The sequence below is a fragment of the Protomyctophum parallelum genome (genome assembly GCF_964188405.1).
Source record: "Protomyctophum parallelum genome assembly, chromosome: 14".
Lineage (NCBI taxonomy): Eukaryota > Metazoa > Chordata > Actinopteri > Myctophiformes > Myctophidae > Protomyctophum > Protomyctophum parallelum.
This window is the reverse complement of record NC_139709.1, coordinates 37,807,641-37,822,299: the sequence shown is the minus strand read 5'-3', so window position 1 is coordinate 37,822,299 and position 14,659 is coordinate 37,807,641. Positions and strand designations below refer to the sequence as shown.

The 14,659-nt window shown below is 42.0% G+C and overlaps 1 protein-coding gene across 2 annotated transcripts; it reads left to right on the top strand.

Annotated features, from left to right (window-relative positions):
• The first annotated feature begins 279 nt into the window (after nt 1–279).
• LOC310870619 (uncharacterized protein) lies at nt 280–11,164 on the top strand. Of its 2 annotated transcripts, XM_083781876.1 has the most exons (9): nt 280–417; nt 1,493–1,640; nt 2,937–3,017; nt 3,110–3,330; nt 3,798–4,013; nt 5,418–5,684; nt 6,853–6,972; nt 8,075–8,293; nt 9,608–11,164. In XM_083781876.1, the coding sequence occupies exons 1-9, from the start codon at nt 391–393 to the stop codon at nt 9,926–9,928; spliced, it is 1,620 nt and encodes a 539-aa protein (XP_083638002.1). In that variant the 5' UTR covers nt 280–390; the 3' UTR covers nt 9,929–11,164. The 2 variants fall into 2 exon arrangements, with proteins under 2 accessions (XP_083638002.1, XP_083638003.1); XM_083781877.1 differs by lacking the exon at nt 2,937–3,017.
• Nucleotides 11,165–14,659: the final 3,495 nt, after the last annotated feature.

The window sequence follows — 14,659 nt, the reverse complement described above, 5'->3', positions numbered from 1 at the left end:
ACCCGGAAGTGAAGGGTGGTAGTGTGGGCAGTGTTGCCATGTCCGCTTAGTATAACTTTGGGGTTTTTCTGTAAAGTTGCTTGTAAATATTAGTAGTTGCTAATAAAAACTCAATCAATCAATCAATCAATCAATCAATCAATGTTAGGTAAAGGTAAAGGACAAAGGGCTCGCTTCTTTTTGGCTGGTTAGAACCGGTTGCTTGTTTCTCTCGCAAAACCTGGCAACACTGATGTTGGGGCTGAGGGGCTCATCTCTGCTGTGTGTGGTTACTGTTTGGTACGTGCGCTAACGTTAGCGCGCTAAAGAAGAAGATGATGAATCCTCTGTGAATTATAAATTATCATGAGTTGTTGTTAATAACTGCAGGGAACCAGAGGGAAAAACAACATGACGGAGACACCGTCGCATCCGCAGGTAAATAAGAAACATTTGAATGTTTCATTATGTATGTTATGTTCTTATGTTCACTGTTACGATACTTCTGATGCAAATATGTACGTTACACACACACACACACACACACACACACACACATACACAGTGTTTGTATCTGTGGGGCGGACAGACAGACAGACAGAGTGTTTGTGTCTGTAGGAAAGACAGACAGTGGTTTCATATAATATAGTGGTTATAACCACTAGTGGTCCTCAAGGACCACATGGTCCATTGGTCCTTGAGGGGGTTCCAGGTGGTCCCCAGCTAAATTGGTTGGTAACCAAAAATGGACCCTCATTAGATCTTTAACTCTTGAGAGCTTAAAATGAAACCAAATGGGTCCATTTTGATCAAAGTTTGCCTGATCTCTCTTATGGTACCACGTCAATAAAGCATGGAATTGTGGACAAAAACCAACCAATGTACAACCAACCAACCAATGTAAAGGTTAACAAGGATCACATCCTAGGTCAGTGCTACAGCTTCATGAGTGATGTGGTCAAAATATAAATATCACAGTATCTTATATATGTCCAAATACCTGTTGGACTGGACTTAATGTAATAATTATATGGTGGTTTAATGCTTATATCTAACTCTTATATTTGACCATCACCTATGATACTTTATACATTGTGATATTTTTTGCTTGTAAGAGCCTAGGGGCTGTATTTTGCGTGTCTTAAGTAACACGTCTTATTCCCTAACTTGAGTAAACTAAAGACCTGGAGGCGTGATCAATGCCATTTGGCTATTCTGAGTGGCCAAAGAGCATTGACCATGCCTCCAGGTCTTTAGTTTACTCAAGTTAGGGAATAAGACCTGGTACTTAAGACACGCAAAATACAGCCCTAGAAGTCTCCAGATCTCCACTAGGCCTAATAGCCATTATTTATGCTACAGCCTATCTTGGTATGTTAGCAAAGCAAAGTTACTATGTTTACCCAGGGTAACTGGACTAAGCTCATTAACTGCTGTCTCACCGCTGGGCGACTGGCGACTGCATTATCTCCCTGCAGCATAATAAATAAAGGTATCTATTTTCAACCATCAGGGCTCGGTCCAGGTCAAATCAGAACCAGATTGGGACCCGGAGTTCCTGCAGCCCTCCAATACGGACAGCTCTCAGTCAATAAGACAGCTGTCAGTCAAACTGACTGACTGCAGGAAGCTGCTAGGCAACCAGGACTGGCTGTTCATGGGTAAGTCATCATCATATAGTTGAAGTTATATTTAAATACATAAAAAATCAGTTCTAGCTTAAATTTCTTTTTTTAAAAGCTATAAAGAAATTAAGATTTTTTTTATTGACACATTATTATTATTATTTGTGTGTGTGCGTGTGTGTGCGTGTGTGTGTGTGTGTGTGTCAGCACTCCTTTTTTATTTTATTTTTTTTGCACATCACAGACATGTGCAACCCCTCCCATAGGATTGGGCAAAATGACCCGACCAAGAGCGATCTATTTGATCACTCATGGATCAGTTGCCGAGCCTACCCTCAACAGCACGTTAAAGTTATTATTACATGTATAATTCATTCAATGAATAAACACCAATAGCTGTTTAATCAATGCCATTTTTAAGGGGGAAATGTTATAGCAATTTTGTAGCAGTTTTATTCTTTCTCTCCAATGCATAATATTGAGTTAATCAGTCAAATCAATATTCACATTTACAGATGTATTGTTCAATTATTGACAAAAAAGCACACACATCACCATATTTGTACAATATGATGACGGACACAATACTGTCAGCCCGCCTTTAATGAGACTGCTATAACTGCACATTATCGGCAAGCCTAGTTCACCCAAGATATTACTTAATTTGTCATCAATTACACATCAATTACCCAAACTTTTTATGTCAAGGACCCCCAAATTAACACTCATTAGCCTGCGGACCCCCATTTGAAAAGATATGCCAAGGACCCCCATGACAGAAGATTTTTATGGCTCTAGCAGTGATTCTCAACCTGTTTCATTTCAGTTTGAAATGCATTAGTCTACGAACCCCCATTTAATGGCATTTCTATCTCTGGGACCCCCAATTTATATTGTAAAATCAACGTTAATTTAACTCAGAGTACAAATGTGAGTGAGAGTGTCCATTTGTACATTCATCCACTCATTTGGTTTCTAAATATCATTTAGCTGGGAAACCCCTGGTCCCCAGACCCCACTTTGGGAACCACTGAATTGCACACCGCATGAAGCTTTGAATTCATGGAGATTATTTAGTTTTTGTTGCATCCCTGGGCCAATAATTCAATGCCCGGGTCATTGGTCAGTAGGAGACTCAATTGAGTCTGTTGCCGGAGACCCCAACGGTCATCAAATAATTGTCTCGGGAATGCGACAAAAATAATTAAACTATTAAATACATTTTCAGATGGATTACACATTTTTCCAATCGGGAGAGAGAACTCATTAGAATCAGATTGTATACACACACACACTTGTGCACAGACGTAAATGTTGACTGTGCCATTCCAGCGGATCATCCCCAGCTGCACTCCAGGATTCAGATTAAAACGGAGTCGCCACGGTCAGCCTCCATTTGTACGAACAGCAGAGGCAAGATGCTCTACTGCACGCACACACACACACACACACACACGCACACGCACACGTGCGGACAGACGTAAATGTTGACCGTGTCATTCCAGCGGACCATCCCCAGCTGCGCTCCAGTGTTCGGATTAAAACGGAGCCGCCGCAGTCAGCCTCAGTTTGTACGAACAGCGGACGCAAGATGCTCTACTGCCCCGAGTGTTGCCGGGGCTTCTATAAGCCCTCCCACCTGGAAGCTCATAGGAGGACGCACCACGGAGAAAAACCCAACCACTGCTGGGTCTGTGGAAAGATCTACCCGACACTGTTAAGTCTGGTGAGTACCCTATACCCAACCCTACTGTATATCCACCCTATACCCCACCCTGGATCTGTGGAAAAATCTACCCGACACTGTTAAGTCTGCCCTGTAGGCCAGCTGTACGCAATCAATGCTGCGGTGTAAAGCTGCTGCACTTAATGTGACAATGCAGCATTGATTGCATACAGCTGGCCTACAGGGCAGACTTCTGTGGATTTGTCTATAACCTAACCACTCTAATATGTAACGTGACGTTACATATAGAGGGTATGCGCATGCATAAAGTGAATGGGAAATCGAGTGGCAAAGTGAAAATCAGATAGGACTTTTCTGTTTGGATGTATGGGCTGTCAAGGCCAGAAAAGTAGTTTTTTGTCACTCAGTAGGTGTTCCCGCATAACTTCTGGGTATGATGATGATGATGTCATGTCACGTGCATACCCTCTATTAGACCTTATCTCTGTTCTCCGTCTTATCCTCAGGTTGTCCACCAGAATGTTCATCAGCGTTCTGAGCCTTACACCTGCAACTACTGTCCCAAAACCTTCGCCCTGAAGCGAGACTGGAAGACCCACCATCGAACGCACAGCGGAGCCAAACCCTACAAATGCTTCTTCTGTGGAGATGGCTTCCTGTCCCAACAGGAACTGAAGGAGCATGTCCGCTCCCACGCTGGAGAGAAGTCCTTCCACTGCAAGGTGTGCACAGTTAACTTCAAACTGCACATTAAGACTAAACAATATTACTAGTTCACTCTCTCTCTCTTTCTCTCTTTCTCTCTCTCTTTCTCTCTCTCTCTCTCTCTTTCTCTCTCTCTCTCTCTCTCTCTCTCTCTCATATAAATATCAAACACTATTTAACCATAAATACAGTATACAATACATTACATAACGGTACAGACATAGCAAGAGGCATGGCAGCATGCATTATTTGAACAGGATGTGTTTTCAGAAGAACACCCAATTTACAAATAACATTTGGAGTATCAGATTGCAGTAATACAAATAATTTCAACATAGATTGGCGAGTTATATAACACTTTGGCAGGTTTTGTTGTCAGACTACTCCCAGACTTTCTCTCACTCTGTTACAGGACTGGACTGCACAGCATGTGCCACTGTTTACAGAACGTTAGTTTAATAGGAGTTACCAATGATACTAATGAAGGCTTTGTTCCATTCTGGTCAAACAGAGAGACTATTGTGCATGTTGGCTCACTGGAAACACACTCAAAGTGTCCTTGTTGAGTGCGTTCCAAATGGCCAAAAACAGGTGTCTAACTCAGAGTGTACAAATGGAACCAAATGGATCCTTATGGGTCCATTTGGTTCCATGTATATACCCTATCAGAGTTATGGGGGTCCTTGAAATTAAAACATTTGAGAACCACTCTACACGAAATGGAACAGAGCCTTAATTAGTTAATTAGTGAATTTGAACTGTATTCCTGAGCCTTGTTCAGACTGCATCAAACCAGTCTCACTTCACTCTGGATAGGACATCACATCTAGTCTTCATTCTGAACAAGGCCTTAGCCTTTATTCCATAGGCTCTATGCACTGCAGCCATGTTGAAATGCATTGGGCCTCTTCCTTACTTCCTTCACAGGTCTTAACGCTTATAGCATAGTGGTTCTCAAACCTTTTAATTTCAAAGACTCCCATAACTGAGACTGTACAAATGGAACCAAATGGAGGGGCCTTTGGAACACCTCGAGTAATCATGAGGGTCCCTGGATCACACTTTGAGACCCACTGTTAATTGGCATAATTGCTAACACCAATGACTGAAGGAAGAGGTCCAATTTCTGCTTTGTCTATCGCTTACTTTTTCTATTAATCCCCAAATGTAGAAATGCAGATATACTATACACGTATATTTACCAAATTTTTTACCTGTCAACAATTCGATTCCATGAAGTGTTTTATATTTCGTCACACAGTGTCGTGCAAACATTTTGAAAATAGCAGAGCGTAAAGCTCACAGTGCGTGTTGTGAGCTTATACACAATGGCCCTTTTTTTCCACACAGTTCTGACATGATAAAACCGGTTCCAAGTGTGATGGAACCAAACGTGACGTAATCGTTTCACCCCTTAACAGGTATGCGACAAGATGTTCTCGTCGCACCAGGGCTTCCGTTTCCACCAGAACAAGCACACGCAGAGCAATATGCTGCCTTGCTCAAAGTGCGACAAGTCGTTCGCCCATGCCCAGAGCCTGAAGCTGCACCAGGCCACACACTCCAAGAGGAAGCCCTTTAAATGCAAAATGTGTGGCATGGGTTTCAAGATCCTGGGAGGACTGAAGAGCCACGAGAAAAGAATTCACGAGCCGGAGAAGAACTACAAATGCAATGAGTGTGAGAAGGTAATATTCCAATTTAGGCATTTTAGTAGAAACTATTTCATCCAGAGCGACTTATCAGTAAGTGAGGTAAGCACATACCGGTACATCAAATGCATAGAGACAGACACGCACATTCAAACTGCATTTCTATGGCCCTAGTTGATGTCTCAAGTACTACTCACAAAATGTAGGCTATATAAGCACTAAGCTGTTTCTTCTTTTTGACGCCTAGCTATAGTATAGGCACTATAGGGCATAGCGCTGGGTGTGGTTCTCTGGTGCCACTAAAGAATCTGCCATTCATTAATTAATTAATTAATTATCGATTATTTTAAGCCTAGAATGAAGCCATCCAGGACCTGGGGAATCATGACCATAACATATTTGATGATGATGATAACAATAATAAGAATAGTTCAATATATCATACTACATTTTTTTTGTGCTTTTTTTCCCTTCACAGAATCAAAGGTTTTATGGTCATGATTCACCAGGATCCTGGATGGATCGCTTGATTCTATTTCTTTTTAAATATATTTTTTATCCCACGATTTTGTAACCCATTTTTCACCCCTGTGTCAATCATCTAATGTCATCCTGGGCTCTAGACACCCTCCACCAACCTAGTCCCCATATATGGGGGACAAGGGGAGAGCAACGGACTTGAACTCATGCTTCCTTCATGCTTGAGTGTCCAAGTTGCTCCTTTACACCTGACAGGGGGGAGTTTCCCTGGTTGGACGTAGCGCGTGGAAGGAACACGTTATTCCAACCAGTTCCTTTCCCCTCCATCAGGCGCCCCGGCTGGCCAGGGGGAGGCAGTTTAGTGACCAGGATTACTGCATGTTTTTTGTGAGGGTACCTACCCTAGGGGACACGGGGAGAACATGCAAACTCCACACAGAAAGGCCCTTTCGCCAACCCCGCCTTCGGGTATGGGCACTGATGACGCGGAGGAGGAAACACGCCGATCGCTTGATTCTAGGCTTAAAATAATTGATATAAATATTTCTGTACATTTTTATGGGATAAATGAATGGCCGATTTTCTTCTTTATTTTTTGTGGCACCAAAAAACCACACCCACTGCTATGGCATATTTTGTAGCTAATCTTAGCTGTATCTTACAGTAAGGTCTTTTACGCTCTATGATGTAAAACTGCTGTGCTGCCTCTGGCTCCTCTGTCCAGGTGTTCTCCAGCCTGCAGGGCCTGAAGCTCCACAACCGCCTTCACACCGGATCCAAACCGTACGCGTGCAAAGAGTGTGGGAAAAGATTCACCCAGGCACCTCACCTAAAGTCCCACATGGTATGGTATTAAAGATTCACCCAGGCACCTCACCTAAAGTCCCACATGGTATGGTATTAAAGATTCACCCAGGCACCTCACCTAAAGTCCCACATGGTATGGTATTAAAGATTCACCCAGGCACCTCACCTAAAGTCCCACATGGTATGGTATTAAAGATTCACCCAGGCACCTCACCTAAAGTCCCACATAGTATGGTATTAAAGATTCACCCAGGCACCTCACCTAAAGTCCCACATGGTATGGTATTAAAGATTCACCCAGGCACCTAGGGCTGTCACGATTAAAATTTTAATTGACGATTAATCGTCACACAAATAATTTACGATTAACGATTGAATTGTGTTTTTTGCAATGGACATTGGAATGTTGAAATTAGTATTTCTGTTTGCCTTTTAGGATTTGTAATTCACAAGTCAAATAACTTAAATATCGTCGCTGTCGGGATCAATGCTATTGAACACCATTCATGTCTGTGTGTTGGTTACAAAAATATTGAACCAATGAAAAGTATTAAAAAGCTCTTCAGACAAAAAAAAGAAACCCCACCTTTTCAGACTCCATCATGGCCCATAGCACTTGCCCTGGCCTAGCCCCTTAGATAGCACTTTATGTAGACTTAGATGGCATTTTATACAGACTTATAGCATGTTACGTAGACAGTGCTAGAATTGCATTTTATGTAGTCATAGCACTTCATAGTATATATGAATAGCATAGTATAGTTTATATGTATAGTTTCATTATATAGATATTGCACTTTTACGTTCTTAGCTGTTTCATGATCAGAGTCAAAGTCATACGAAAAATATAAGGTTTTGTTAATTTCCTGAAAATGTTATACTTTTCATTTCCTGAAAAATAAAAAAATTGAAGTTAGGTGGTTTCTCCCCGAAGGCAGAGATATACAAATTCATCACTGACATTAAATTCTTTCCAAAAATCTGCAAAATAGCAGTTGCTATTTTTTAAACCTGTTTAAAAACTGTGACAGGCCTAGATGTGGCTGTCACATCTAGGCATAAGTCGGTCGGGGATTCCCCATACCGAAGACTATACATTTATACATTTTGACCAACTGACCAACTCGCCCATTCACCAGGTCACCCACACGGGGGAGCGTCCCTTCGTGTGCGTTACGTGCGGAAAGCGGTTCACACAGTCGTCCCACATGAGGTCTCATAACATTCTGTTCCACGTGGGGAAGAAGCCGTTCACGTGCGCCGACTGTGGGAAGAGCTTCACCATCGCACACTACCTGAAGATGCACCAGAGGTCCCACACCAAGGAGAAGTTCTACCAGTGCTCCTACTGCCACAAGGTCTGTTGTTCATTTCCTCCACTTAAGGCAGATTTTCATACTCCAGTTGTGGGTGTATGACCCCGAAACGGTGACAAAATCAATTGTAGATTTAGTCTACTAAAATCGTATGATATTTAGTCGATTAACTCATCCACCGCTAAATGGCAATAGCAATAGTTCAGCACAGGCCACCATAGTTACATACAGGTGAAGTAAACATTGAAGATGCTTTGCTTGTAGCAAAGCATCTTCACCTGTATTTAAGCCCCTTTAAAAATAAGTTAAAACGTCTTTGGCCTGGAGGCACACAAATCGCCATAACCACTTAAATGTGTATTTCACTTAAAACACTTCTGGGTTAAGTATCTTCGGCAGGGACGTGTGTTTTGTGATTAAAAGTAGAATTTGAGAGTTTGCAGTTCAATAGGTTTATATAGGAAGTCTTCTCAATTCAATATCACATCTAAATATTGAATTGATCAACTAAACAGAGTACAAAACTCTGATGCTGGCATTCAAAGCAACCAAAGGTATGGCACCCCCATATCTTGCAAGTCTGATCAAACCCTCCAGATTAGCCAACGCTGGGGAGCTGGAAGTACCTTCATTAAAAACGCTGGGACAACGCTCCACACGTCCCAAACTCTTCTTCCTTCTGGCTCCAAAACTATGGAATGCACTTCCCATTACAATCAGAACTGCAGATTCACTCCCAATCTTCTGCCATATTCTGAAACCCCACCTCTTCAGACTCCATCTTAGCCCGTAGCACTTGCCCTAGACCTTACAGGCGTATGCAAAGACTCAATTTATGTAACTTAGATAGCATTTTATGTATAAGACATACCACTATATAGTATACATAGTTTCATTCAACTGTTAGGTTCTTAGTTTACGTATGATTCATTTTTATGTATGTGTTTTTTGTTCTTGCTTACTGTAAATCATTCTGGATTAAGAGCGTCTGCTAAATGCCTAAATTGTAAACACTATCTGGGGTGCACACAAAAGCCTGAGTAGACGTTGAAATGAACTTGTACTTGAATAAATGGTCCGCAGTCAACCTGTTAAGACCTTTTTAATACCAAAATTGGCCACATTGTCATGTATTACGTATGAAAGAGGAAAACATTGTAGCAATAGCCAATCTTCAATCTCAGAACGCCTTGCAGTGCGAGGCGCTGTGAGCTTGTAGTTTGGCTATTTTCACAATATTTATCTGTGGAAACTACGGTAGTCAAACTAAATGTAATGCCTATGTTGTTGAATGGTGTTGAAGACCCCTGATCTGGTCTGATCAACTGTGGCACACCCCTGCTGCCTTCCTTCCAGGACTTCTCCTACCACAATGCCTGGAGGGCGCATGAGAGAATCCACACGGGAGAGAAGCCCTACGTGTGCACGGATTGCGGTGCGAGATTCACCACGTCGGGTTCGCTGCGCTCGCACGAGAAGGTCAAGCACACCGGCGAGCGCAACTACTACTGCGTGACTTGCGGGGATTTCTTCCTGACCAGCTCCGTCCTCAAGAACCACATGTTGAACCACACGGGAGAGAGGCCGCACCACTGCGAATGCAGCAAGAGATTCAAAACCAAAAGTGAACTCCGATGCCACCTGAAGAGGTTCACCGACCACCGCGCTGCCACGTAACTGTGTGTGTGTGTTTGTGTTTGTGTGTGTGTGTGTACATGTGTACGGCTGTCACGATTACAAATATAAGTTGACAATGAATTGTTTTTGGCGTTGAACATTGGAATACATGAATAAAAAATAGCAAATTTAATTTCAGCTTTTTTTAATGTAAGAAAAATGTTCAACATGGAAACGATTATGACAAAATAATTGCAATTATCTCAAATAATTGCGGTTTGATGATTATGTAATAATTGTGACAGGCCTGTGTGTGTGTGTGTGTGTGTGTGTGTGTGTGTGTGTGTGTGTGTGTGTGTGTGTGTGCGTGCGTGTGCGTGTGCGCATACGCACAAGAGGTGTGCCCAAAGACAACTGAATACCGGATTCAGTAATGTATAAAAAGTAACTTCCAAAAGAATAACACATGTTTCAGAATAGTTAAAGAATTGTCAAGATGTTCTCACAAGCAGATTGATAAAGTGAAAGAGATTATTTTCTTTGTGTTTAGAAACGGGGTAATATATTATGATCTATGACGACTATCGACATATTGAGTTAAAAAAAAAGAATATAAGGAGAGACTTAAAGATACTTTTACGGTAGTTTATTTTTGAACCTTTTTTCGTTTAATCACCTCATCATCCCTATTTTGGTCATTACATTATAAGCTGAAGCTAATAAATACATCCTCTCCTGATTGGATGAAATTGGCAACCCACCATCAAAATGTATTTGTATAGCTGGAGAGACATGGAGACCCCTGTCACTGAACAAACACTTTATAGCAATGCTTACTACCACAATATAGAGATTTAACCTTTAAGAAAAAAATACTTTTAAATGTTGAAACCTGGCCCACTTCTGGTTTATTTTAAATACAAATATTAATAGTAAACTCACTACAGTCTGTCTGTCTGCCTGCATGCTGTCTTCAGTAATACATTCCTGGAGTGTTTCTCCACATATTCAGACCAATAACGTTGTGTTCATTGAAGGATGGTTAAAGGAACATTCCACCACTCGCCACTCTTTATAGAGAATTCCTTCGTTATTATAATTTTTTGCATTGCATTCCTTGTACTTTGTTGCCGGAGGCTCCCAGAAGCCCTCCTTTTTCCATCTCTACACCACATGTCTATGCTGAATGTATACTATATTTGGCGAATGAGTGTCCTGCTATATGGATATTCACTTGGTTTAATCAGGTGATCCACATTCCACTTAACAAATTATGTAGCATAATAAGCATACGGTATACACAAGTAAGACGCGCAAACGCGGGAAGCGAACGCAGCTCGTGTGTGTGTGGTTGTGTGTGTGTGTGCTACAGCTGCGCCCTGTGTGTGTGTGTGTGTGTGTGTGTGTGTGTGTGTGTGTGTGTGTGTGTGTGTGTGCTACAGCTGCGCCCTCTGGTGGCGGGCGGGTGGTGTAACAGCGTGACACACACACACACACACAGACATTCAGCCCTTGCTGTCATAGTAAGTGGCTCACTGCGTTCGCAACTACATTATGATTAAGGGAGCACTTCATCCTTTTCCAACTATATCTTCATATAATTGGTCCGCACTAATCCTCATTATAAGATGGCATCATTTTCTGTGGACAGTTCAAAATCCTTGCCTACCAGTGACATCATCGATGGAGGTTCCAAGCTAATAGAAACTACAGCCTTTCTCTTCCTGGAAAGTTAGCATGCTGAAATAGAAGCCATTGTTCTTAACACCTTTTGTTCTAAAGACGTCTCCACACCTCCTCTCAATAACAACTGTGGGGTGCTATGGATGTGTATAGGTGTCTTTGGGTATCTTTTTGATTATATAAAATGGGATTGCTAAAATCAGCTCCCGTTGCTAGGCAACGGCTTCTTCAGCGCTCCTGGACATGCTTTGCACATATCATTCACTCCCTTGTTTACGGGGCGACAAAACTGTCAATATCTCTGAATCTACTTCGCTGTCCATGGTTTTGATCAGAACGGCAATGTTCTGTCATAATTTCGGACTTAACCAAGCATCTTGTTTGGAATATAAATACTTCTAAAGAGAAATGAGACATGACAGTGCAAGGTAGTAATTATATGAACATATGGTTGAAAACAGGTGAAGTGCTCCTTTAATGTAGTGCATTAATTAAATGGTAATCCAGATAAAGACAACATGACTGTGATTGAGCTGCAATCCTTACATTTTACATTCAAAGTGTTTGGGAGCCCCCTACTGTCCACTGATGGATATGACGGTACTACTCTGTTGATGCTCATCAAGTATTGACATCCATTTCACTTAAACCCCATATGATGTTGAGCAGAGACCCTCTCAAGCCTTAGCCTTGTGACCTTTCTGTTTTCCCCTCTACATTACATATCTTTGCTGAAACTAGCTGATTGACAAGCTTTTCTGCCAAGGTTTTCCCAAAATGGGGATGCTGGGGTTTAAGTGGTTAGAATAAGACATCAGCTGATTCCACTGCTACACATATAACTGTTCTAATTCTCAACACGTACAACCAGCAAAATAATGCAAATGTTTAGTCATTACTGAAATATGATATAGCTTCCAGTTCCAATCTAATGTACTGAGTATTGAGTAACATACTGGTTCATCGCTCAAGACAGAGACTTTTTTTCTTTTTGCTGAACCACTATTGCATACTGGTTGATACATCGTATTTTATTCATTCAGAGTACTCTACCATACACATGGGCAAAAATCATGTTTTATTTGTTGCAATACAGTAAGTCCCAGATTTGCAGCTTTACTGAATGGACACTTTAATGAACTCACCGAAATGAGTGGTTGCCTGTTAATGATGTTGAATTAATCCTGTATATTGTGTTGTTTAAAACACATGAGTGCTGCCGAGGTTTCTGTACCATACTGTACTAAATACTCTAGTAAATACTGTACCATGTGTTACTGCTAGCAAACATGAATAAAACTTATATACGACCAGGCATTGTCAACTTGTTTTTACTTGTACAATCTAATAGTGTAAAAATTAATGTAGCTGATAACTCTGATCTACATTCAGAGTCTTAGCTGATTTCAGTCTGATGTCTGCTTTGCACTTTTTGTCATATGACAAATAAAAGTAGGCTATATCTCTGCTGTTGGGCAGAAACCAGCTATGTCCAAAATATTAATAGTGACCGCATACATTGTCAGATACTTGAATGTGAATATTATCATCACTTAACCCAAAAGCTCAAGTGGAGTTAGGAGGCTTTTGACCAGTGGAGATAGGTGGTTATGGTTTGACTGACAGTGGCTGTGGCTACACTAGGCAGGCGTGAAGCGTCAGAAGTCCGTCGCGTCAGGTCTCACTTTAAATCCTTCCGGGGCTTTGGGCGGTTCCTAGAGGAGACGCACACGGAAGCCTATTTAAACGCCTGTAGTCCTCTATTTCTTCGTTAGCGAAGTGGGCGTGAGAGGGACGTTTGAGTGACAAGATGTTGACACAGACAAAGGCGCATTCTAATGTAGGCTATAAGTTGCTCTGTTGCTACTTCGCTGTCATGGCTGTTTAGACGACTGGTTAACGTACGTGCCTTTGGAACGGGGGACCCGGGTACGCCTCCCGGCCGAGGAGTTTTAAAACTAGTTTTGTTTTCGCCGACGACTTGCGGACGGACAACTTACATCTGACGCTCTCCTCCGCGCGGCGTCAGATGTAAGCTGCCGACAAGCGTGTGTCACCCGGCGGTGAGAAGGAGAAGGAGATTTTTGATTGATTGATTTAAATATTTATTAACAGTTTGCAGAATTACAATACATTTCAAGCACAAACTCAATACAAAGACTGCATGTTAACTGTGAGTGGACGAACCAATTAAGCATTACACTTGTTTACAACAGGGTCCACATTGTTCAATTCATCAAAACATTAAAGACGTACAAATAGACACTTCTATATAGTTAAAGAACAGAACAGGAATTCATCATAAAACAGTGTTCCCTGACCGGGAATCGAACCCGGGCCGCCGCGGTGAGAGCGCAGCACCTTAACCACTAGACCACCACGGAGATGGATAATGATGATGAGAAGGGCAGCACATGGTGAAGAGAACGGGCTATTTTATAAAGTATAAAAAAAAGTTATTTTCGATGTCATGGATCAGGGTTACAGTAAATGACAATGTAATTCAGCCAGGGGTGCCATGGATGAAAAGATTACAGGGGTGATCTGAAGCAAACATGAGAACCAATGCTTTACTTTATTTCTTCAGACGATTTTTCAATGTTTTGTTAACAATTTGGACATAATGTTACTTCGAGCAGTTCGAGCTGCCCACTGCCCAGATGTCTTCCTGTATCCCTTGACATGGCTTCACAATTCCCTCCCAGGGGGCGTTTGACAGCGTGAAAGAAGACAACTACAAGTATAACTCCTCCCAGTGGATGGGCTGCAGGCTGCATCTGTTCCATTGGCTAGTGCCTATCACTGCCGGGTGACACGCTTCATTTTCACGCTTGTGCGCGGCTTCCATTTGAGTCTGTCCGTCGCGTCCATTTGAGACTGTCCGTAGCGTCCGTCGGACGCGGAGGTGGAGCTTATTTTCCATCCACCAGCTGTCTAAAAAACCCACGAAGAAGAATACTTGAGCTTCAAGTTCACGCGTCTGAAGCTCCTGGTGTGCTCACAGGGAGTGAGGATCCACTGGAGTTAGGTTTGTCAGAAGCGCATTTTAATACTTTTCATTGGTTCAATATTTGTAAAACCCTCACACCGATGTAAATGGTGTTCAAT

Excerpts from the sequence above, each read along its gene's own strand:
- LOC310870619 (XM_083781876.1), top strand. The coding sequence starts at position 391 with ATGACGGAGACACCGTCGCATCCGCAG. Across the intron at positions 418-1,492 it reads AGACACCGTCGCATCCGCAG|GGCTCGGTCCAGGTCAAATC; the intron begins GTAAATAAGAAA and ends TTCAACCATCAG. Across the intron at positions 3,331-3,797 it reads ACCCGACACTGTTAAGTCTG|GTTGTCCACCAGAATGTTCA; the intron begins GTGAGTACCCTA and ends TCTTATCCTCAG.